General features: G+C 49.9%; 1 protein-coding gene across 1 annotated transcript in view; it reads right to left on the bottom strand.

Annotated features, from left to right (window-relative positions):
• The window catches only part of Kremen1 (kringle containing transmembrane protein 1), a 59,138-nt gene that overhangs the window by 5,687 nt on the left and 27,848 nt on the right, over window positions 1-25,603 (bottom strand). The window contains exons 4-6 of the mRNA XM_020157769.2: window positions 13,861-13,985; window positions 6,994-7,147; window positions 570-902 (exon numbers count right to left, since the gene is read on the bottom strand). Coding sequence (XP_020013358.1) covers window positions 570-902; window positions 6,994-7,147; window positions 13,861-13,985 — 612 coding nt within the window. The remainder of the gene's footprint in view (window positions 1-569; window positions 903-6,993; window positions 7,148-13,860; window positions 13,986-25,603) is intronic.

The following is a 25,603-nucleotide window of genomic DNA, read 5'->3' as shown; positions in this document are numbered from 1 at the left end:
AGCTGTCCCCTCTACCCGGAAGGCCTCTTCCTTGCTGCCTCCAGACCCCACTCCTCCTGCTCCTCAGGACTGCCCCTCCTGCAGGGTAGGCCTCCTCCCACCTCTCCTGAGCACAGGAGGCCTGCACGCTTCCTGTTGTGTGACCTGGGATGAAGGTGAGGTCTTAACACTTGCTTTTCTTGGGTGCTGGGACACGTGTGTCCACAACGTGGGCAGAGCTGTGGCCCCTCTTAAGGAGGGTGGAGGAGAGGCAGTCAGTCAGTCTTCAGGACTGGCTGGGGAGCCCAGAGGCAGGAGGATGGGCAAAATGACCTCTTGAGAGCCTTCCAATTCTGCCAATCTCAGCTCTTTCTTTTAGTTATTCTTTAGCTCTCCCACGAAAACTGTCACTGGAAGTACCACAATAGCGACATTGAAACACGAACAAACTGTGCAACGTGGGATGGGAGTGAGGCTCAGCGTTGTGATCAGGCCGAGTGGAGCCGGTGGTTCCGGTACCAGTCGGCCCACTATGAGCCACCCAAGGCCCCCAGTCACAGGCTGAGGGGCCACGGAGAGAAGAGTCTCACCTTGGTACAAGACCGCAAATCCCTGGGCCTGATTGATGCGGTCTGAGAAGAAATACAGAATGACGAAATCCAGAGAGACATTGAAGGACACAGGCGGGCGGTTCCTCCCGTTGAAGCGCACCAGGACGCGGTGGGTGTAGCCGTCCAGCAGCTCCACCATGTCTGCGGCATCCCTGATGTCAAACAAGGTGAAGGTGAAGTGGATGTGGGAGGCGCCGGGAACCCGGATGGTCCAGTAGCAGACCCGCCCTGTGGCGTAGGGGTCAGGGAAGTCAGGGGAATAGACCACAGACGCCATGGCTGAGTAGTTTCCACCGCAGGCACCAACGAGAGCTGCAGAAGACAGAAGACAGGGACCTGAGTCTGGATCTCGGCCCTAGACTCCGACACCGATGCTAACAAACTCTTCCTAAGAACGCGCTCCCGTTTGGGATGTTGTTTTCAGGTACAGAACCAGACCTTCTTAGGTTTCAGGATCAATCACAAAATGAATCACTTAAGTCCCTAACGGATGACTGTGGACACTTTCTTGGTTTGCTCAGGAGGCCTTAGAATTCGCACACTGCACAGTGGTGTGGCCTAGGCAGGGGCCGGGCTGGAGTGAGGGAGTCTGGGTCAGGACTGGCGGGGCCATGTGTTCCTGGGGCCACCGTCTCTCACTCTCTCGGTCAGGCTGGGGCCACCACCTGCTCCTGTATCCCATGGCGGTGCGAGGGCAGATGAGAGAAAGCATGGGCCCACACTGGGCCCTCTCGGTGAGGAGGCACTCGATGAGGAGGTCAGTGCTGCGTGGGCATCCCCAGTCCTCAGGGTGCCATGCTCACACAGGGGTCCACACTCATTTTTCAAGTGGGAAACTGTGGCACAAGGACTTTCAGGGCTGGGGACAAGCTCGGTTGTACAGCACTTGGTGCCCAGCACGCACAGGTCCTGAGTTCCACCCCTAGAACTGGACAAAAAAAGACTTTTTGCACAGGGAAATACCAGAGCCCATCACTTCGCACCAGACAAAGATGCCTGTCTTTGGCATCTTCCTAGGCTCCAGGAAGGGCACAACCACGTTCTGTCGTACACAGTGAACGATATCTTGGTAACGTAAGGCCTTGCCAGGGAGCGTAGGACTGGGATTGAAACGGCAGGCTTTAGGGTACGGTGGCTCACGCCTGGAATCCCAGCTACTCAAGAAGGTGGGGATGGGGAGGACTGCAGTTCCAGGCCAACCTGGGCAAAAGTTTATGGGCCTCCATCTCAACAAAAAGCTGGGTGTGGTGGGAGGCACCTGTAATTCCAGTTATTCAGAGAGCATAAGAGGATTGTGGTCCTGGCCCAGGTAAAACATGCAGGACCCTACCTGAAAAATAACTAAAGTTAAAAAAAAGGGCTGGGAGGGGGAGGTTCGAGCGGTAAAGCATCTGCCTAGCAAGTGTGAGGCCCTGAGTTCAAACCCCAGTTAAAAAAAAAAATTAGGCTTTAGGGGAGTTCTGCTAGCCTGTAGGACATGGAAAGCAAGAGGAATATCCTGCTTTGCTGTGTGTGTGGGATAATCTGCAATCCTAGCATTGGAAAGGCTGAGGCAGGAGGGTCACGAGTTTGAGTCCCTGCCACACAAACCCAAGGGCTGGGGTTTTCCTCAGTGGTAGAGCCTGGCCTACACATGCAGGCCCTTGTATTTGATTCCCAGCACTGAAAAAGAAAGTGTTTTCTTGAACTCCTAATAAGAAAAAGTTGAAAATTCAGAAGCTGAGGCCCCAAGACAGCAGGTGGACTTAATTCTGGAAGGTAACAAGCCCTGCAAGGAGCGCCAGGCCACACTGAGCACCACACTGAGGAGAGGAGCACCACAGGAGGCCTGAAGGCTGAGCTAGGCTCGGCCCCCAGACGTGGTGTTTGCGGTCACTGCCAGCTGTTCCAGAAGCACAGCTTCCCAAGTGTGCCAGGAATGGCTGGCGCTGGGCAGCAGCTGAGTCTCCTTGGTGGCACAGGTGTGCCACCAAAGGAAGTGAAGCCTTTGGTCGCTGGGGGTCGCTGGGGGCTGCTGGGGGTACACGCACAAGCCTTTGGGCTCTGGGAAAGAGAAGGAGTCCTCCTGGGAAGGGGCAGGAAACTTTTTGCTAAGATCCACCTCAGAGAGGCAGTGTGTGGCTCCCTGGGAGAAAAGGAGTGTGGTGAGTGCCAAAGGCCTCACCCCAGTAGCATGTCCTCCCTAAGCAAGAGGAGGAGGTGGGAGAACCAGGAACTCCCAGCATCCTCAGGAAGCGGGCAGTGACAGCAGCTTCCGGCCGAGGGCTGTGGCCCAGGTGCACAAGACCTGCTCAAAGCTGAGGGTGGGACATGAGCAAAGAAGACCCACTGGCATCTCTGCTCTACGCTAGCCAGATGGGCACTGAGCAAACGACAGAAACCACAGCACCCCAGACCCTACGCCAGGCAGGCTGCCAGGTGCGACTGCCACCACCCCCGGTGCCCACCGTTCTGACACGGTGCACAGCATTCTGCAGAGAATTACAGCATGTGCAGAAAATAAAAGCAAGAAAGAAGAGCAACAGACTCATTGCCATGTGATAAAACTGTCACAGAGCCAGTTTCACTCATGACCAGACGTCAGACATGCTGAACATTCAACATGGCTGCTGAAAAACAGAGTGGGCATTTTGGCAGAGAGGAGGAGACTGTAACATGAGTCAGATGGACATGCTAGGTACAAAGCAAACAGAGATGAAGTCCCTCTGATGGCCTTAACAGCAGACTAGAGCTGGGTACCATGGCTCACGCCTGTAATCCTAGCTACTCAGGAGGCAGAGATCAGGAGGATCATGGTTCCAAGCCAGCCCCAGGTAAACAGTTCTCAAGACCCTATCTTGAAAAATATCCAACACACACACACACACACACACACACACACATACACACAAAGGCCTAGTGGAGTAGCTCAAGTACAGTGCCTGCCTAGCAAGCTCGAGACCCCAGTTCAAACCCCAGTACTGGCAAAAACAAGACAAAACGAAACAAAAAGCAAAACACTCTCAGCAAACTAGATACAGATGACAAAGAATCAATAAAGTTGAAGACGGCCAACAGAAAGAACCCAAAGTGAAATGGGTGGTGGTGGAGCAACAGACAAACAAAAGAACAAGCCTCTGATAGCTACGGGACAAAACCAGTGGTCTGACACGTGTAATGGAGACCCAGAAGGAGAGGAAAAGCGAGAATGGGCAGAGGAAATAAGGAAGAGGTAAGAGCTACAAATGTTCCAAAATCACGAAAGGTGACAAACCACAGATCTCAGAATCTCAGCAAACTCAAGCCCAAACAAAAAAAACAAAACACAGAACACATGTCTAGACGTGTCACAGTCAACAGCTGAGAGCCAAATGTGGAGCCTGATGTTCCAGAAGTGTACACACTGTGTCCTGGTCCCCCTCACCACCCACTCCTCTCCCAAAGCATGGCCAGGCTGCAGTCACTGTCTCCAAAGTGCTCAGCCCACCACAGGCTGCACTTGATCTATTTACACGACTTGACTCTTCCAGTGTGTGAGACGGGAGATCATTTCTACCGGGCTGCATTTTGTACCTCCTGCAGAGCAGCAGGAGTTAGGGAGCTGGCTGTGGTCAGAGGCTCCTGCCAGACCCCACACATCAGGACCTCTGAAGGCTGGGGGAGGCAGTGCTGAGAACGTCAGCCTTCCTGGTCCTCGATCGGATGCGAGAGGAAAGAGCAGTTCCTGCAGCACTGCCTGTGGGGCCAGTTTGAAAATCAGGATAACAGCATATTTTGTTCACAGACTTTTAAAGCACGATTCTGGATCAGTCATTATGACCTATTTTATTATTGTTAACAAAAGAAATTCTAGTAGCTGAAAATAGCAAACTGAATAATGTCCCAGGCAGGTGTGGTTCACAACTAATCCCAGCTATTCAAGAGGTGAAGATTGGGAGGATCGCAGTTTGAGGCCAGCCTTGGCAAAAAGTGCATGAGATTCCATCTCGACAGAGAAGCTGGGCATGGTGGTTCATATCTGCAGTCCCAGTTACATGGGAGGCAGAGGTAGGAAGATCACAGCCCAAAGCCGGCTAGGGCAAAATGTAGGAGAACTTACCTCAAAAAACAAAAAGCTGGAAGGGCTGGGGGCATATCGTAAGTGGCAGAGCACTGCCTAGTAAGTGCAAGGCCCTGAGTTCAAACCCCAGTAATGCCCCCCCCAAAATTTTAAATGTGGTAAAGCTGGGTTTGACTCTTGGCTCTGGCTCTGACTAGCTGGGACAAGTTACTTTGTCTTTTGACCTGCGGTTTTCTTATTACCAAGGCTGCCACAAGGGTTAAATAGCACAAAATACAAAGAAGCGGTGGGTGTCCACCAAGTCCAGCACAGCAAGCACTCACAAGTGCAGTTGTTTCTGTTTTAATTTTTTCACTCTGTGCACCTTCGTGCGAGACCAGAACCTCCTGGATGTGTTTCTAGTGCCAAAGATGTACGTAACTGGCTCTAAACCAGCTTATTTCCACTTGCCACCTCAAGTGTCATTACACTGAATAAACAGTTTTATCTGCCACACAGCAGATGTCCGATAAAACTGCTAAATGAATAAAAGACTGTCATGCAAAAAGTACATTCTGTCTGAGTGCTGGTGGCTCCTGCCAGTAATCCCAGCTACTTGGGAGGCTGAGATCAGGAGGATCTCAGTTCAAAGGCAGCCTGGGCAAAAAAGCTTTTGAGATCCCATCTCAATGGAAAAAAGCTTGGCATGGCAGCATGCACCTGTCATCTCAGCAACTGCAGGAAGAATACAGTAGGGGACCATGGTCCAGGCCAGCCTGTGCAGAAAGTGAGACCTGGTGTCCAAAATAACCAGAGCAGAAAGGGCTAGAGGAGTGGCTTAGGTGGTAGAGCGCCTGCCTAGCAAGTGGAAGGCCCTAAGTTCAAACCCACAGACAGCCCAAGAGAAAAGCTGCATTCTATCTTGTATTGATCAGGAATTCACCATTTTGACCACTCCACAGCACACAATTCAGTGTACTTAGTGTCACACAATGTTGAGCGATCGTCACAACTACCGAATTCCAGAACATTTTCCCACCCAGAAAGAAAATCTGACCTATTAAGCAGGCAAAAAAAAGAAAGGAAGGAACCATCTCTTGAGTACGTCTCGTGTGTTGAGCTACCTGTGAGGGATCAGTGGGGTCCTGCAGGCACTCGTCCAGGGCAGTCTCAGTCTGATGACTCCCTGTGCCGGGCAGAGCCCAGGGACGCGGGGCTCACACTGCCCCGCTTGGCTTGCAAGGCCAAAAACTGACCTTCCCCCTCCTCCCACCCAAACATACATGTAACACGCCAGACATCGTCTGAGCGAGGGTCCGAGAGAAGACCCGCTATAAAGCTGGGCTGGGATGTACGCTCACCATACAGAGGGAACAGAGTGTTGGCCACAAACATACTGTCAGTGTGACCTCATCTAGAAATAGGGTTTTCACAGATGTACCTGAGTTAAGATGAGGTCATACTAGACGAGGGTGGGCTCTGAGTTCAAGGACACCGAGACATAGACACACACAGGGGGAGTGATTGCGCCTTCAAGCCAACAGATGCTAAGGATGGCTGGAGCTACCAGAACACGAAGGCCTCCCTGGAGCCTTCAGAAATGGCGTGGCCCTGCTGACACCTTGCTTGTGGACTTTGGGCCTCCAGAACTGTGAGACTAAATTCCCACGTGTTACGCCATCTGCTTCGTGACACTGTTACAGCAGCCAGACCTCAGAAATGAGTATGTCTTGGGGCCTGTTTGCTCGGACAGAGCTGCTCAGCCCGGCTGAGACGTCGGGACTGTATCTTCAAGAACACGGTAGACACTTATATATATGTGTCACCCAGAGCCTTTCCTGTTGCCTCATTTGTGACTCTTTCTGTTGTCTTAAAATCTGGTGCTGTGCGGGTGCTGACACCCTATTCATGGGACTCGGTGTCACCATCACTGAGTGGGGGGATCAGGACAAGGGACTGGGGATCAGGGGTGAGAACATGGCGTTGGAGAGGTCAAAGCCACACACCACTTGGATCACAGATGTGGTGGTCAGAGAGGTGGTAGCTCAGGGCGAACTCAGTGCTGTCTTCTCAGAAGCACCATGGTAGGGTGGAAATGTCAGTGTCCACGGACGCGCAAAATGTGCTCGGAAACTGTATTAAAACAAGGGCTATTAAAGCTGACCACAGCCCATCAGTGCCACAGGCAAGCGGCTCGAGCACGGGCATGGCTGTGGCTGATTGCTCGGTGAACGTCTGTCCCTCCTTCTGCAGGACAGGCTCTGGGTCTGCCCACTCCAGTGGCGTTCCCAGCCCGGCAGTGCTGCCTGTGCAGGTGCTCTGTGAGCAGACGGGTGCGTGAGAGAGTGAAGGGGAGGTGGGCAGGGGCTGGGGCTGGGCACTCACTGTCAAAGAGGACGATCCGGCCGTCGCCCCCACAGGGCTGGGAGTGATCCCCGAAGCAGACGCTGTTGCACTCGGTGCTGGCTGCCTCCCCGTGCTTCCAGTAGTCAGGATTGTTCCCACAGAAGCACGCGTAGCCTGACTCCAGCCCGGCAAACTGCCACAACAGAGAAGGGCACGGGGGGAGGGGTGTCATCCGCGGTGCCCAGAAATCGACCTCATCTCCCCAGGCCACCAACCCGAGGCCTCTCCCTGATCCTGTGCCATCAACACCTGACTCGCGGCTGGCCGGCAGCAAGTCACCAGGTGCTTCCCTGGTGGGGTTTCCATGTCTACTTATCTAAGCTTTAAGTGGGAGAAAAGTCCCATAAACCTGGAACATCAGTGACAGAGAGACATTTTCCCATGAAGTTAAGTTTTCATTTCTCTAGGGCAGTAGCTAGCAATGAGATTTCTTGATCCGAAACTACCAAACTTTCCCAGGGTGGAACCACTGCGCGGTGGAGACGCCGATGTGCAAGTCTCGGGTGCTGTGTGTGTCCTTGCCGGTACTTGTCATCATCGTGTATTTTATTTCAGCCCTTCCGACAGGTGTGTAGCAGTATCTCTCTGTGGTTTTAATCTTCATTGCTTTTTTTTTCAACTCTTTTTTTTTTTTGGTGGCACTAGGATTTGAACTCAGGGCCTCACGTTTGCTAGCCAGGTGCTCTTACCACTTGAGCCACTTCGCCAGCTAATTTTCACTACTTTAATGGCTATCGAAGCTGAATGTCATTCTGTGTGCTATTTACCTCTAAATGTTCTCTTGGGTGAAGGATCTGTTCAGGTCTCTTGCACATTTTTAAATTGTGTTGTTTGGACTTTTACTATTGAGTTTTTAGTTTCTGGATTTTTGTTTTGTGGGTGTTTTTTGTGTGTGGTACTGGGGTTTGAACTCCGGGCTTTGGGCTTGCTAGGCAGGTGTTCCACCTCTCGAGCCATGCCCCAAATTGTTTTGTTCGGTTTTGGTTTTATTTAAAACATACCCTAGATATACAAGCTATTTGCTAATATTTCTCCCACTCTATAGCTTGTCTTTTTATTCTCCTAAAAATGTCTGTCACGGAGCAAAAGTGTCACCTCAAAAACTTTTTGGCTAGTCAGTGCTGGTGGCTCACGCCTGTAATCCCAGCTACTCAGGAGGCAGAGATCAGGAGGATGGCAGTTTGAAGCCAGCCCCAGGTAAGTTTGTGAGACCCCCATCTTGAAAAACCCATCACAAAAAAGGGCTGGTGGAGTGGCTCAAGTAGAGCACCTGCCTAGCAAGCATAAGAGTAAGTTCAAAACCCAGTTCGACAAAAAAAAAAAAAACAACTTTTTGAATAAACCCAGGTCATAACGCTTTCTTCTAGAAGTTTGTTCTAAAAGTTTTACAGTTTAGCTTCTTAGATTTAGACCGGGATCCATCTGAGCTTAGCATGTAGTGTTTTGAATTCAATTAGCACATTTTGGAGAGCCCTCCTGTCTTGGCATTATTAATATGCAGTTAGAGCCTAGTAACATGTGTCACTGAGCAGCAATCCACGGTGTGGACACAACCGTACTTCGTGCGTTTCTCCATTCATGGGTTGATGACGTGGGTTATTTGCAGCTTGGGGCTATAATAATTAGATGACTGCAGGTTTTCATTTACTTGGGTAATATCCGGCTGTGTTGTGGAGTTGTAGGGAAGGTGCACACTTCACCCTGTACAGAACTTCACGCTCTGTGTCCCAGGTCTGGACTGTCAACATCCGCCAACCAGTGACATGTGGCCCACCTGCTCCATGCCCTTGTCAGCGCCTAGCACTGGCGAGGCTGCGTGTCTGCCGCGAGCTCACTGGCCATCCACACATCTTTCTTTAGTAAGAGGTTTGTCCGAACATTCTGCTCATTTTTAAGTTGAGTTGTCTTATTGCTGGGTTGTGAACGTTCTTTAGGCATCTTGTATACAGGCTCCTCACCAAGAAACACGTTTACTAACTACTTTCTCCCAGTCTGTGCTTTGTCTCCTCGTTTCCTTAATTTTGTTTTTTGAAGACAAGATTTTAATACTGATAAGTTCAATTTACTAGCTTTTTCTTTTACAGTTTGTGCTGTGTCCTATTTAAGAAATCCTGGTCTACACCAGTATTATAAGATTTCCTACATTTTTTTGTTAGTATAATCGTTTTAGTTCTTTTCTTAGGATTTTGTTATTCTTGCTGTTTGGTTTTTGGACATTTTTGGTGCTGGGGATTGAACCCAGGGTCACATGCATGTTAAACACACATTCTACCACTGAGCCCCACCTGCAGCTCCCCTCTTTTTAAACTGAACTATAATTCACATAAAATTTGCCATTTTAAAGTATCCATTTCAATGTTTGTAAGTGAATATACTTATTCACTATGCTGTTCAATTGCCACCGCCACCACTATGTAATTTTAAAGTATTCATCAGCCCAAAAGGAACCCTGTACTATCCAGGCACCAGTGGCTCACACCTGTAATCCCAGCCATCCCAGACACTCAGGACACAGAGATCGTGTAAACAGAGTCATGTGTTGTGTGGCCTTGGTTTAGTCGAGGCTCGTCGGGGCTGCAGTGGGCAGCAGCATTTTGTTTCTGGTCACGTGTGCATCACATCTGTCTGTCCACTCCTCACTGATGGACATCTGAGCTGCGGCCAGGCTTGGCCATAGTAGGTAACGCTGCTCTGAGAACGGGGTGACGCTCAGTGTGTGTGAAGACACGCTTTCCCCCGTGTCCCGAGCATGCGGGAACAGGAGCTCTGGTGACAGGAGTTTTGTTTAGCATCTGAGGAACGGCCAGACGGTTCTCCAGGGCATTCACTTCCTGTCCCCACCATCAGTGTCAAGGGCTTCGACCTCTCCACCTGCTCCACACCAAGTCGCCCCTTTTAAGCCACAGCCACCCTGGCTGCACGAAGCGGTATCTGCGTGAGTATGGAGTCACAATCCGAAGACAGTGACAACAAGCAGCTTTCCACCCGCTGACCAGTCGGCTGTTTACCCTCCATGGAGAAATGCCTATCTATGCAATCCTTTGCCCCGTTTTGAAAATGGATCAGTTGTCTTTTTCCCGGAGAACTCTACAAATGCTTCTTACATCCTGGACACTGGCCTCTTCTTTTCTCAGATACACGATCTGCAGGACCTTCTCCCATCTAGGAGTTGCCTGTCTGTGTTAGCGCCCTTTCATTCTGAAGAACATCAATTTGCCTGTTTTTCCTTTGGCTACCCGTACGTTGGGTGCCGGAACCTAGGGGCCACTGCGTGGTGCAGTCAGGCATTTTATAGTTCTGCTTTCTCCTAAGGGCTGTATAGTTTAGCTCCTACATTTAGGTTTTGAGCCTTCTTTAACATTTGCATGTAGTCTGCAGGTGGGGTCCAGATTCCTTCTTTTGCACATGGATATCCCGTTGCTTCTGTACCAGTCATTGAAAAGACTGCTCTTGGCACTTTTGTTGAAAATTGATTGACTGTCAGTGATTCATGGTGAACTCTCAATTCTGCTCCACTGGTCTACGTGGCCGTTTTTTTTTTTTTTTTTTTTTTTTTTTTTTGTATTTTTTACGTTTTGTGCTAGTGGGGTTTGAGCTCCGGGCCTCACGCTTGCTAGACAGGTGCTCTACCACTTGAGCCTCCCGCGTACCTGGGATCACAGGCATGCCCCTCCAGGTCAGCTTACTGATTAAAATGGGGCATCGCTGATGTTTTCCCCAGGCTGCCTGGAACCAGGATCCTCTTGATCTCTGCCTCTTGAATAGCTGGGATTACAGGCCTGTGCCACCATGCCCAGCCTGTATGTCCATTTTTACACCACTATTACAGTGCATTTTTCGTAGGATAATTTAAAAGTTAATTTTGTCTAAGCTATGGTGCTAGGTTAAAGGTTTATTTGAATTTGTAAAGGGTAAATGCTTCTCCAGAAGCATTTGTTGAAAATCCTTTTTCCCTATTGAATTGCCTAGAAACTGTCAAGGCTCAACTGTCCGTGTAAGTGTCGTTCTGTTTCTGTGGGCCACACTGTCTCTCTACTCAACTTTGTGTAGGATGACAACAGCCATAGGTAATATGTAGGTGACTAGGCAGGGCTGTTTCAATAAAACTTTATTTACCCAAATAAAGTAGGTGTGTGGTGGGATGTGGCCTGTGGGCAACTGAACATCGGCTCGTGATCTGTGTGGCTGTTCTTATGGCAGCACCACTCTCTTGATGACGTCACTTTATGGAAAGTCTGGACAGCAGGCAGGGTGCGTTGACTGCCTCGTCAAAGCTGACCTCTTCAAAAGTCCTTTGCCTTTCTATGTAAATTTTAGGGTCAGCTTGTCAATTTTTTTTTACGTGCTGGGGATTTGACGTGGGGGTTGCTCATGCTAGGCAAGCATTCGACCACTGAGCTGTACTCCCAAACCAGCTAGTCAATTTCAGAATAAAATACGCTATTTCAGAATAAAATAATTAAAAAATGAAAGCTATGTCCTGTGATTTGATGAGGACTGCATTGAAAGCAGTCTGGGGGGTCAGACACCTTGGTGACACCGGAGTCTTCCACAGAGTGAACAAGGCCCAGATCTTCAACTTAGGGCTTCTTGAATTTTCCTTTGCAATCTCATGTACTTTTCAGTGTATGAACTCCTAAATATCTTTCGTTGAATTTCTTCTTGTTTTTTTCTTTTTTCAGGCCTTACTCATGCTAAGCAGGTTTCTACCATGAGCTACAGCCGAGCCCAAATTTACCCCTGAGTGATTTGAACTATCACAAAATGACAACGTCTTGTTTTGTATTTGTTCACGGCTAGCATGCAGAAATGCACCCTTGCTAAGCTACGTGTCAGCTCTACTGGCTTTTTGGTGGATTCACTAGACTCGCCCGTAGGTGAGGACTGCATACCTTTCTTCCTTTCTCTTGCCTCGTCTCCTTGGCGGGCCCTCCAGCACAATGAGGCGAGCATGGGTGTCACTCCCTGTTCCTGTCTCAGGTAGGAGGCACACTGAACCTTTCAGGCCGAGGACGATGTCAGACAGGTTGAAGAAGGTCCCTTCCGTCCCTTGTCTGCTGGGGCCTTTTAGTATTAATGGGCACTGTGTCCCTTTTAAATGCTTTAGCTATGTTTTTATTTTGGAGTAATTTCAAAGCTGCAGGACCCGCCTGACTCATGGCTCTATCCCTCGAGACCCAAGCAAGGAGGTCACTGCCTTTGCAGGGAAAGGGCCCAACCCAGGCTCACGGATGGGAGTCACTGTCGAGCCTCTTCAGTCTCCTTCACCCTGGGATGGTTAGCTGTCTGTCCTTCCTTGGCCCTTGTGACTGTCACATTTTTGAAGAGAATGCCGTTTTGGATTTACGTTTCCTCACAATTACACTAGGCATTTTTGGCAGAACTGTCACCACAGCAAAGATACGTTGTCCTGCTGGGTGGGATACAACGGACGCTTTTTTGTCACGTCACCGGTAATGTTAACTTTGCCACCCAAGTGAGGCAGGATCCACCAGCTTTCTTCACTGTGGAATGATCTCTTCCCTCAGTCACTAAGAAGAATTTTGTGGGAGATCCTTGCGGCGATACAAATTCACTCACTAGGCCGATGAGGGTTTGGGATATTTGCAGGCTTTGATGCTTGTTCTCTGGATCAATTATCAGTGTAATGGCTGAAAAATGGCGAGTTTTCAAATTCCATCATTTCTTCTGTATTTATTAGCTGGCACTCCCTGTTCCTCATTCATTCATCAGTATAGATTTGTGGATTCTTAGTTATTCAATGGGATATATTTATTCTGTCATTATGTTTTTAGAAGCTCAAGTTATGTCAGCTTTGTCCAGAGGGAGACCCTTCAAGGTGACTCCTATGTCCTTTTTTTTTTAATGTCTGTATCTGTCTGTCTATATATTGAAAGGATGCACTTATACTACCCCAATCCCACCCAACACTGCAGGCTTCATTACAGCTTTCCTGGGCTTCCACATTCCCGACTCCCTTCTCCAATGGTGAGAAACCTGGCTCACATATCCCCAATATGCTTATTTACACACTCAAGCCCTGTGCGAGGAACCTATCACTCAATCATGTTAGACCAACTGCCTTGCTCCCACCTGCTTCAAACAGGGCCTGGACCCTCACAGGAGTGTCCTCCTTGCTGGCACCTGGCTGATGGCTTTTGAACTCAACCAAGAAGGAAGGAGGGAGGGAGGGAGGGAGAGAGGGAGTAAGGAGGGGAGAGAAGGAGGGAAAGGAGGGAGAAGGAGAGGGAGGGAGAGAAGAAGGGGAGGAAGGAAGGATGGAAGGAAGGAAGGAAGGAAGGAAAGAAGAAAGGAGGGAAGGGAGTAGAGGGAGGGAAGGGACGGAGGGGAGGAAGCAGGGAAGAGAGGGAGGGAGGAAGGAAAGGGAAAGGAGAGAGGGAGGGGAAGGACGGCTGTTTTTTCTTTTTGTGATGTAACAATTGTATTATTGGCTCTTAATGGCAAGGGAGTGATTTTCGGATAAAGGGATGAGTAGAAAGAAAAGAGACTCTTTGGACTGTCCACGGGTCAGGGCCACGATTTTGGCTATTCTCAGAGACTCTGGAGCCAGTGACAGTCCTGCTCACAATGCACCTGTCAGAAGCCAAAGATGGCGGTGGCCATGGGGACTTCCCTCCCTTTTCTCCTACTTCTTAAGGGAGAATTGTGCTGCTCAGCCCTAAGTTGCAAGCATGTTCTTCCAAGCTGCCCTTGGCATGAGAGGTGCAACTGAAGCTTGACAGGTTTGGTTAGGCTGGTTGTTTACGCTACACGTGTTTTTAAGGTACTCAGCACAGCACACTTTGGTCTTTGTCCTTTTCTGCATACACAGGCACGGAACCTTACCTTGAACCTCTGACTCCGACAGAAGCTGATGCAGGTCTGGATGGTGAGCTTGGTGTAGGTTTTGCTGGTGCCGGTGAGAGGCGGCGGGTTACCATGATCCTTGTAGCAGCCAAGGTTTCCAGGCACTAGAGAAAGAGGGAGAAAAAAAAAAAGAATTTCACAACATCTGGCTGTGAAACACCAAGATGGAAAAGCAATTTGTGCCAGGCCCTGTCATCTCAGCCCACACTTCCCCTCCCAAGGTTCCAACAAATAACATGCCACAAGCTGCAGAAACAGAAGCCTGGTGAGAACTGCTCAGTACCCCGCTCTTGTTTTGTTTTGACGGGTACATAAGACCCAGGTCTGTCTCTCTGTCTTTTTTTTTCTGGTGACACTGAGGTTTGGACCAGGGCCTCATGCTTGCTAGGCAGGCACTGTACCACTTGAGCCGCTCCACCGGTCCCGGGTCTCTCGTCAATACTGTCAATACCGATAGGACTCAGCACTGGAGAGAAGCAGGAGCTATTTCTTAGAGACAGAGAAGCTGCCATGTGCAGGTCATGTCTCAGGATCACTGGACAGAGCAGGGCATGGTGGCACATGCCTGTAATCCCAGCATTCGAGAGGGGAAGTAGGCAGATCATAGGTTTAAGGCCAGCCAGAGCTACATAGCAAGACCCTGACTCAAAAAAACCTAAAATGAAACCCAGAGTTACTGGAGGGCAGGAAAAGGCCCCAGAAGCCCATCACCCTATACCTTGCACCTAAACCCCTTCTTCCTTAAAAAGGGCTGTGAGTGGGTTTCCCCTAGGTCTTTTGGTGAGTGGACTAGTTTCCTCCCACACTGAAATAAATTCCACAAACCTACTTCTTATAGCACATACTGGTTCCCAGCCAGTTCTGGCGGCAGAAGTACTTAAATGGCTCTTCAGGTAACGTCAAGATCTGTCCCTCAGACAGGCCCACGGGGAGACACGGTCTCCTGGAAGTGGCCTGCGTTCCCTGGCTCTGTCATCTCCCTCCTTCCTCCCTTGGCTTCCACTGTGCTGTGTCCCTGTCTGACTCAGACCCTCCCGCTTGTCTTTACTGTAAGGCCCCCACAGATGATTCGGGACAGGTCTCCATCTCAAAATCCTCAGCCACATCTCCAAGTCCCTTTTGCCACCTAAGGCCACACAGTCCCTGACTCAGCATCTCTGATCCTGCCGCAGTGAGCACGACCACATGGCAGACGGCTCGGTTAGTGGAGACCTGCAGCTGCAGTTCCTCACTCGCTCTCCACCTGGCTCTGCCCTGAGCTCCCCCAGCTCTCGGAATTTCCTGGGTGATTTGTTCTAATGAGGCAACTGTGTGGACTCCTGGTTGGCCTCAGGATGGGGGCTGGTCACAGAAGGATTAAGCCATGATTAGAACCCTAGAAGTTTCAGCCCCTCTGCACATCCTCCAAGGAGCAGAGGCGGTTGGAGACGGAATTAATCACTTAACCATGCCTCTGTGACGAGGCCTCTTTTAAAACCCCAAAATCTAGGGTTCAGGGTGTTTCTGGGCTGGCAAACACATCCGTGTGCTGAGAGGGTGGCGCACTCCACAGATACAGACATTCCTATGCTTAGGATCCCTCCAGATCTCAAACTGATGAACCTTTCCATCTGACTGTTCGTCTGTACCCTTTATCATATCCTTTTTACAAGAAACTGACAAATGGTTCCTTGAGTTCTGTGAGCCACTGCAGCAAACTGCCAAACCAAAGGAGGAGGCTGCGACAGAAGAGTGAGTAGCGCGGGGACCCCATTGCTTGTGACTAGCATCTGCAATGGGGTACGGTCTTGTGAGACGGAGCCTCGCCTGTGAGTCAGTCCCAATTCTAGGTAATCAGCGTCATAACTTGACGTAGGACCTCCAGCTGGTGTCTAGAGAGAAAATGGCTGATCTGGGAAGCTCTACCATCTGGGGTCAGAAGCGAAGTCTGTGACTCCCCAGTGTGATGGCTTTGAGCTGGGGCCCATGGAAGACATCAGGTTAGATGAGGTCATGAGGGTGGGGCCCTCACAGTGGGGTCAGTGCCCTTACAAGAAGAGCCACAGCTTGAGCTCTCTCTGCCGTGACGACACAACAGGAAGATGGTCACTGAGAACCAAGGAAGTGGGGGCCTCTGCTGCCACCCTGACCTTGAACTCCCCAGCTTCTGGAACCGTGAGAAATAAATGTCTCCCATTTAAGACCTGGGCCTATGGGATTTTGTTATAGAAGCCCAAACTGCCTAAAACAGCTCACACCCCTTGGTATTTGTGCCCTGTGCAATCTCTCCCGAGTGTGACCTGGACGGGTGACTTGCTTCTGACAAGTAGAAAGTGACAAAGTTGACAGGATGTCATTTCTTTGGTTACATCTTGCTGTGTTGCCAGGCTGCCCTTGAGCTCACACTCTTCCTGCCTCGGTCTCCTAAACACCTGAGATTACAGGTGTGCACCACTGCACCTGGCTTCATGGTGTTTATCTGAAGCACTAGATTATGCGCAGGCTATGTGGCAAGGAACTGAGGGCACCCGTCAGAGCCTTTCAGTCCAACAGGCCGCAGAGAACTGAATCCTGCTAACAGCTATGTGAGTCAGAAGTGGACCTTCCCCCGCTGGGCCTTCAGATGACATTATGGCCTCAGAAAACGTCTTGACTGCAGTTTGTGAGAGACATCGGTGCAGAGGACCCGGCTAAGTCACTTCCAGGTTTCCTGACTCATAGAATGCATGCTATAATACATGTGTGCTACTCTAAGTTTTGGGGTGATTGGTACACTGTGTATTATACACACCAGGTACGCGTTTAGCGTGCGAAGGAGTTACTTCTCTGTGAGTATGGACCCTCATGTTCTATCGTGTCACTAACCTAATCACCGACCGTCAGCTGGAGCCCTCTCCCTTTCTCCTCATAACTGTATCACTGAAGATACGATGCAACATGGATGAGGTCTGGTCCTTAGAGGCCCTTCTAGGTCAGTCGAGAGCTCAGTGTTTTCCAGTTCTGAAGTGACTGCCATACGGAGTCTTTGTGGTCAAGGCTACACAACAGCACGGCCCAGTTCAATGAGCTCTGCATCCACATGAAGACATGTGCACGTGCGTGTACACGCACACACACATACACACACACACTTTATTTTTCAGCCATCTAGCCGGCTTGTTTTAAACTGGCAGGAAGTACCTCTGCTAACCCAAATACTCCCCGCTTTAAGTCAAGTGGTTCCCCTTCCCTTGCGTCACACATGGTTCAAATATAACAAGTGTGGCTCGCCACACAAATGTTAGAATGCATCTTTCAGAAACAAACCGATCTCCATGGCAGCAAACATAAACAGAATAGCTGGAGGCAGTAGAGCCCAGTGCTCAGTGAGGCCCGGCTTGGGAGCATCTGGGTTTTGGGGTTTCAACAACGGCAGAGTTAAGCATCTCCTGTCAGGGCGTGTGCAAAGCCGAGCTTGTTAAAGGAACTTCCATATGGAAACCTGAGCCGTGCATGTCGCGGTTGATCTCGACCATCTCGGTCATTCACTGTGCCCTTGGTCTCATTTGTTCCATTTGCTCACTTGTAAGCACGTTGTTCTGTATTAGTCTAGAGAGAGCCCAAGGCACACTACCATCAACGTTAAGGTAGACATAGCAGGGCTGTGGCTGCATTAACACAGCTGGAACCCATAAGCTTTACTGACAACATGGTGAGAAAGTCCAGGCAGCCTGTGCTGAGGGGCACAGGTCACTGGAAATGGGACAGCACCTGCTGCTGCCCAATCCGTTTGAGCTTTGATGGCCTGGGGTGGTCATTCTTACCCTACAAGAATGGTCAACCATCAGTTGCCAATCTGGTCAATTCCCCGCAACCCCCCCACCCCCCCGCCCCCGACATCTCACATCAATCTGTCGTGCCACCACACTGCTACTTCTCAGGCCTCTGTCTCCTCGTTGGATCACTGCATGGGGCCCCTGTTCCATCTCCAGGCGCCCCCTCCCCTAATCTAGGGAGCTTACTGCAATCAGAACAATCTGTGCAGTACACACCAGGTAGGCCTGCGGCAAGAATGCCCTTGGCCTTTGTAGGAGCAGTGAGAGGTGACCAGTGACAGAGGGAAGGACGACTAGCAGCAGACCCGCAAAGCTCCCTGGCTGCCCCCCAGGACGAAAAGCAAACTTTCTCACTGGTACACGAAGTCCTGCTCCTCTTTCTCTCCCCCATGACTGTGACTGTGGCCATGCCCTGTGGCTCACATTCTACACAGGGCCCAACTGTGCTGCATTTGCAAGCTTCCAACTGCACCTTGCTCTCCGGCCTCTGCTCCGAGCGTATGACCTCAGTCTGGGCATCACCGCCCCCGGAGGCCCCTTGGCCTCCCACCCTCCCACAGACCAGGGGTTCTGTGGCCCGGCTGTGGAGTCCTACAGCGTCTATGCACAGATGAATCCCAAACACTTATTCACCCTCTTCTCAAGTACCATGGACAACTTAAAGGCAGAACTGTGCCTTCCACACACCACCATCTTTCTGGGGCCAGTCACAGTAGGGCTGAATGACTGTGCTGAAGGAAGGCAGAGACCACGGATGGGCGGGCAAGGGGCCTTCTCAGGACGCAGTGAACGCACGGGGCAGGGAGAAGAGAAAGGCAGAGCCGACCTGCATGGCCTGATATTCGAGCGTCCACTTGAAGCCAGTGAAGCTTGGGTTGGACTTCCTCTCACTGTCTAGAAACGCCATTCTGGATAACCGAGTTTTCCATACAGGTTAGTTTTAAAACCAAAACATTTTTAAAAACCACATTGCACGAAACCTTCCTAAAATGTGTCAGCTAGTTTTAAAACAAACTTAATATGGCTTAACTTACTTTTAGATTTTTCTTGGTGACTCGGAGTCAACAAATGCACCTCACCCAAATGGCCCCACTCTGGGCGTGCTTTTCTATGATGCTCCAGGTCTGACTTTCACACTTAATTTGTCTCCTTGGTTGCTGTGTCCTCACAAGGTGGTCTCTTCCTCTACTTATAAGGAGTTTAATCCCATCGTGGGGGCCACACTCCCATGACCTCATCTAAATCTAATTATCTCCCAAGGGTCCCCTCTCCAAATATCTCTTTGAGGGTAAGGGCTCAATGTGTGAATTTTGTGAGGACCCAAACATTTAGCCAAAAACAGCTGCTGGTGAGGCTGCTGAAACCTCAGAAATACAGCTGGAAGAGTCTTAGCATTTCCTCCACACTGTCTGTGCCTGTGGTCTCTGTTTATCCTCTCCTGGACCCTCTCTCTCTCTCTCTCTCTCTCTCTCTCTCTCTCTCTCTCTCTCTCATGGAACCCGGGGCCTCACTCATGGCAGGCCGAGTGCTCTCCACTGAGCCACACCCCAGCCCTGCCCTCACCGCAGCCTTTCTAAGTTTCTCAGTTTCATCGGAGGGACAAAAGGAACTTTATTTCTCGTGAGAAATAAAGTGGGCACCACAAGGCTTGGCAGGATGGTCTGTGCTGAACAGCGTTCATTATCATCGTGGGTGATAAGCCTGAATTTCACCACTGTCCCCACAAACGAGGTCAACTTGCCGAGTGGTAGAAAAGGCACAATCAAAGGAGCCACCCAGAGCAAGGATTTTCTGGATACTGAATGATTCATCCCTTCCATGTATGCAGGACAGGACACGATGCCTGTCCAGGGAGTGCTGGCCCTGTGACGGTTTGGCTTGGTGAAGGGCCTCACGCAGGACCCTGTAGGTGGGCCTGGGGGCAGGGAACCTCCAGGGCGGCAGGTTTCTTGTCAGGTTTTCTCCTTGGTGTCCCTGTCCTCTCTGCTTATAGGGCTAGCTCCAGGGAGCTAAATGAAAGCGACTCCCTGAGATTCGAGACGGAATTATTTTATCTAATTTATTTTTTGCAGTGCTGGGAACTGAACACGGGCCTTGTGCATACGAGGCAAGCACTACCACTGAACTACACCCTAGCCCAAAACTCAAATTTTTTTCCCTTTGAGACAAGCTCTCACTATGTAACCCAAGCTGGCCTTGAACTTGTGATCCTCCTGCTTCTATCCCTTGAGTTCTGGGATTACAGCTGTGCACTATTATGCCTGGCCAACTGAATTCTTTTTTTTTTTTTTTTTTTTGGTGGTACCAGAAAATTCGAACTCAGGCCTTACACTTGCTAGCAAGCACTCTAATATTTGAGCCATGTTCCCAGTCAATTTTGCTTTAGATTATTTTTCAGATAGGATCTCCTTTCTTTTTTTCGCATACTGGGGCTTGAACTCAGGGCCTACACCTTGAGCCTCTCCACCAGCCCCTTTTGTGTTAGGTATTTTCGAACTAGGGTCTCTCAAACTTATTTGCCCAGGTTAGCTTCGAACCGGTATCCTGATCTCTGCCTCCTGAGTAGCTAGGAATACAAGCGTAAGCCATTGGTGCCTGGCAGGATCTCCCTTTTTGCCCAGCTGGCCTGGGACTGTGATCTTCCTACCTATGTCTCCTGAATAGCTAGGATCATAGGGTTTCACTAACTTTTTGCCTGGGCTGGCCTCAAACCACAGTCCTCCCTATCTCTGCCTCCTAAATATCCAAATGATCTTTTTTGTACAGTACCGGAATTTGAACTCAGGACCCTGAGCTTGCTAGGCAGGCTCCCTATCACCAGCACAAATGACAGTTTTAGATTGGATTTTTTTTTTCTTCAATACTGGGGATTGAACTCAGGGTCTCACACTTGCTAGGCAGGTGCTCTACCACTTGAGCCACTCTGCTAGCCCTTGTTGGTGTTGGGTTTTTTTCAAGATAGGGTCTCTGGAACTATTTGCCCAAGCTGGCTTCAAACCAAAATCCTCCTGATGTCTGCCTGAGTAGACATCAGGATTATATAGGTGTGAGCCACTGGCGCCTGGCTGGACTTTTTAAAAAATACATATTTGCTTTTTTTTTGGTGGGACTGGGGTTTGAATTCAAGGCTTCTTGCTTGTAAAACAGGCGCTCTACCACTTGAGACACACCTCCAATAAAACACAACTTTCTCAAATTATATTTTTATTTATTTATTTGTAGTTTTTGGCAGCACTGGGGTTTGAACTCACAGCTTCACGCTTGCTAAGCACACACCCTACCACTTGAGTCACACCTCCAGCTCCACGACAGAAATCTTAGACATGTTGGTCCTTCGCGGTTCTGTGCACAAGGGAGGCCTTTAAGATGGGGCCAGACTCTGGGGTGCCACTGCCCTCGACTCGTCCTGGCAAGGGTGGCTCCAAGTCTCGCTGGAGCAGACGCGTCATGTCCTCCTCAAAGGCACAATGGGCCAGCTGAGAGGATTTCCAGACTGTGTTCCACCCTCCGCTCTTCCCAGAAGCAGGGAGGAAAGGTCCATTTGAAAAAGGATGTTTGTTCTCAAGTCCCTTTTTCCTTTCGAGGCCACTTTAAAGTCCTTGTGGCTTGGTCATGCATTTCCCTCCAACTGAAGAGATGTCACCACTTTCAGTTTTGAAAACTCATCGTAACATACAAACAGGTCCCTGTTTACCATAGCTGAGGCCTCAAAACTCATGACAGTGAATGACAGTAAGTAGTCCCCCTTATCTGCAAGGGACCCATCAGGTAAGGGTTCTGAGACCTCCAGTGGATGTCTGGAGCCCCACCCCACACACGCCGTGGGTTTTCCTACACAAGTGTGTGTACGGGCTTGAAGCCTCTCCTGCCTAAGCAGTCACCACACTGGTGATGAGGTGTGGTGGCAAAATTAGCACGGGTTTCTTTTCCCTTCCTCCCAGTTTCACAGAGAGCTTTGTCGCTGCCTTACACTTTAGTGACCAGAGCACACAACTTTTTCTTTCCTTGTTTCTTTCACCTTTTCACTTACTGCTTTTTTTTTTTTTTTGATGGTACTGGAGTTTGAGCTCAGGGCCTCATGCTTGCTAGGCAGGTGCTCTGCCCCTCGAACCACTCTGTCAGCCTCACCTTTTCACTTAAAGGAAACCCTTTTTGGCTTCCTTTGGCATCTGTGAACCTCCAGCACCACCAAGGTTGAGCTTCCTCCCTCCCTTTCTCTCTCCCTCCCGCTCTCCTTTTTTTTAAAGAATTTTTCTTTCTTTTTTAAGAGACAGGTCCCACTGTATAGCCCAGACTGGCCTCAAACTCCTGCTTTGGCCTCCTGACTAGCTAGCTGGGACTGGAGGCACACCACCACACCCAGCTCTGGACCACAGTCAACTGTAGGGAACTGAAACAGAGACAGCAAAACCACGGACCCTGCACGACTGAGTACTGTCCCAAATGCTTTTCCTATGTTCAGAGTTCTCAACCAGCAGCTGAGGGGCAAGGTGTTCCGCTCCATTCAGATAAATCCAGGAACTACTGTCCAAGGAACAGGTGGGAAGCAACCAGGAGGGCCTTTTGAGCACCCATAACGTAGATATAATTCTGGTGTCGCCATGAAGGCACTAAACACACTTCCAGGGGGACCTCCACGCTCATAGTCCTCTGAGAACCACCCATGGCATCTTCTCAGAAAATCTGCTCCTGGGACGGCCGTTGGTCGGTGGTGGGAAAAAGGAGCACATCCTCTTGGCCAGGGCTCACACTGTAGCCAGCAGATTCTCTCGCTCGGGATGCTGGGACCAGGGTGCGTTTAGGGAACTGCAGGCAGTCTGTGTAGGTCTCTGTCACATAGGAGCTGAGGGAGCTAAACTCACGTGTGGGTCACATGAATGGATGAGTGAGCCAATCCTGCTGGGCCACGTGGGGGAAGGATGAACACCAGGCCACAGGAGGTGACAGGAGAGCCCTTGTGGCTCTGAGAGACAGTCAGAGGGCTGCGTTCTTTCTAGCTCTTGGAGCGGGGGGTTGGGCTGTGATAAACCCTCAGTGTCCCTCTTCTGCTCAGGTCAGCTTGAGTGAATTCTAGTCCCCGCATCAAAGACAGAAGGCACGCCCATCCAGGTGACAGCTCAATTTGAATACAGATCTTCAGGTGGCGTCTGCAGGAGCAGCAGCCCCGGTTGTCACTGTTTCAGTGTTCCAGCACTCTGACCAGGTCTCAGATATTAAGAAACCAGAAGCAAACTTCTTGTCTTACATTTTAAAAACTCTTTCCTTGGCTCTGCGGAACTATTGATTAGTTGATTGATTTTTTGTTCTTGTGAGTAAAATCTACTTCTTTGGCAACAATGCAATTCCTCTGCTTATTTTTAACTGTCAGTTAGCCCTGTGCCCCTGCTGGTGCCTCTTAGCTGACTTCTACCCTTCATAGCACAAGATCTAAGAACATGAGAGATGACCCACTGGCACTTTCTCAATACTTCCTTCAGAGCACTGATGGTTGAGTGGGGAGTCACCTATACTCTCTGGCCTCTGACCATGAGCTCCTGCACCATCTTATCCACATTCCACATGTGACAGCTGCCATCTTGGTCCATATCCTCATCACAACGTATTTCTAAGCATAAGTGCTCCTTGTTGGATCCTTTGATTCTTCCAGCTGCCTCATATCAATTCACGCAGATAAATAAACAAGCACAGATTTTCTTCTATGAAATCTCACCTTCATGGGAAGGCAGCAGGCGTTTCTAAGGATCCTGAACTAATATGACCCAGATGTCTCACAATCGTTGTTCCCTCCCAGTGGGAGCCCTTCTCTAAAACAATTTCTGTGATTTCTGCCCTTCCCATACACACATGCTGCAATTTCCACTCCTCTCAGGTCTGGGCTGGCCCTGCAACTCATTTTGATCAACAAAATATGGTGGTGTGCTGAGTTCTTGCCTTCCTCTCTCAGGGCAGCCAGCAACCCTTCAAGAAGCCTGAACACTCTGCTGCAAAGAGAAGTCACCAGGTGGAGGCAAGACATCACTGTGGACGTTTAGGCTCCAGCAGGGCTCTTAGCTGTGTGCAGCCACCTGAGGAGCCTGGGGGAAAGTAGCAGAAGAACCGCCTGGCTGAACTCGGCCAGCCACAGAGCTAGAAAAATGACAAACTGTTGTGCTTTAAGTCACTATGGCTGGGTGGCCTGCCACATGGCAACAAACAACTGAAACACCTTGTATGACAAAAGGTCAGTCCAAGCTCAAAAGGAATGACACAGCTGTGTGCCTGGGAAGAAAAGCTTGGTTTGTTGCCGAAGACTTTTTTCAGGGATACCACAGAAATTCCAGGAAGGAGCCACAGTCACCTCGTGCTCTTCCTGCTGTGTCATGCCTATATGTTCCAGTCGTCATCAAGTTCTGTCTTCCTCCTAAATGCATCTTGGACTTAGCCCTTCCTATCGTCTCTCACTGCTACCATCACAGCGAGTCCTCAGCCCTGGATGTAGAAACCTACACCTTCCTCTCCTCCCCAGACTTCCTTCCTCTGATGCATCCTGGGAAGGGACACAGGGCTCATCTTCCTAAACTAGGGCTTTCAGTACATTGGTCCCATCCAAAAAACTCTGGCTTCCAACTCTGACCTGGTTCCTCTCTGCCCATTTTCTGCTCCATGCAGACTGGATCCCACACACATGCCCCTCCTTGCCCCTGGGCTCCTGTGCCCTGACCCATCCAGCCCTAGTGCTTTCCCCATCTTCCATGGTCCTTATGGAGTCCTCCTGTCTCCAAACAGTCACAGCAGTGTACCTCCTGGGTCAGCACTTGTTCATATAGCTGAGGTCACAGTCCCCAATTTTAACCTATGTGTAGAACTCAGATTCCTAATTACACTGTGAGACTGAGGCCTGTTCCTTTAGTTTCTGTATGTTCCTCACCAGCAAGTATTGCTGTGGAGATTTTCAGCACAGCCCTCCTCCTGGATCTGAATGATCCCCTTCTCAGGTTACCAGCACACTTTACACAACTGTGCTTGAGAACACAGTATGTCACTGAGGAAAATCTCCACTTGGTTCAGAAGGTCTGTACTTTCATGGGAAATTAAATAACATCAGCTGCAAAGCACAAAGACTAATTGAGTCCATCCATGCCAGACCTGAAAGCATTAACTGTACCATAAGGACAAATATGGGGTCTCTTGTGTCCAGTGCCACACCGTCCCCACAGAATGGCTGCTGCAGCAGAGTCCCTCAAAAAGGTTTGTGTGTTGGGGGCTTGGTCCCCAGCTGTGACTATTTTGTAAGGTTCTAGAAACTATGGGAGGTGAGATCTAGCTGAAGAAAGTAGGTTGCTGGGGAGGGTCCTTGGGGATACCTTGGCCCTGGCCCCTTCCTGTCTCTGTCTCTGTCTCTCTCTGCTTCCTGTTAGCCATGAGGTGAACGGCTGTCCTCTGCCACACATTCCTGCTGCCATGATGTTTGGCCCAAGTGCAAGAGGCCATTCAGCCATGGACTGAACCTTTTGACACTCTGAGCCAATATTAATCTTCTTGTTTTCAATTTTCTGTCAGGTGTTTGATCACAACTATACGAAAGTAACAAGTGCACAGGTTGTTGTGTATATTTTACTCATTTAATGCTCAAAATAGCTGTGGAAGGCACAGATGGGGAAACCAAGGCTCAGAGAAGAGCCATTGTGCCTAAAGCTATTAAAGAAATAACAACTTGACAGTAGGCCAAGTGACTCTGAAGCTACATTCTTTCCACTGGCTTGCGTTGTGTGTCAGGGGACAGAGATGACTTCACAGGATCAAGAAAGAATATTTAGTGAGCACCTGTTCCGGCCTCCTGTGCTAGGTGGGGGAAGGAATGTTGGAACATTTGCTCGTTCTCAGTGGCTGCCAGGGACTGCGGGAGGGGGCAGCAGCCGTAATTCCATCAGCACCCTCCACAAAGAAAC

Source organism: Castor canadensis, chromosome 18 (genome assembly GCF_047511655.1).
Source record: "Castor canadensis chromosome 18, mCasCan1.hap1v2, whole genome shotgun sequence".
NCBI lineage: Eukaryota > Metazoa > Chordata > Mammalia > Rodentia > Castoridae > Castor > Castor canadensis.
Note: the sequence above shows the minus strand (reverse complement) of the source record. Positions and strands in the feature narration are given on the sequence as shown.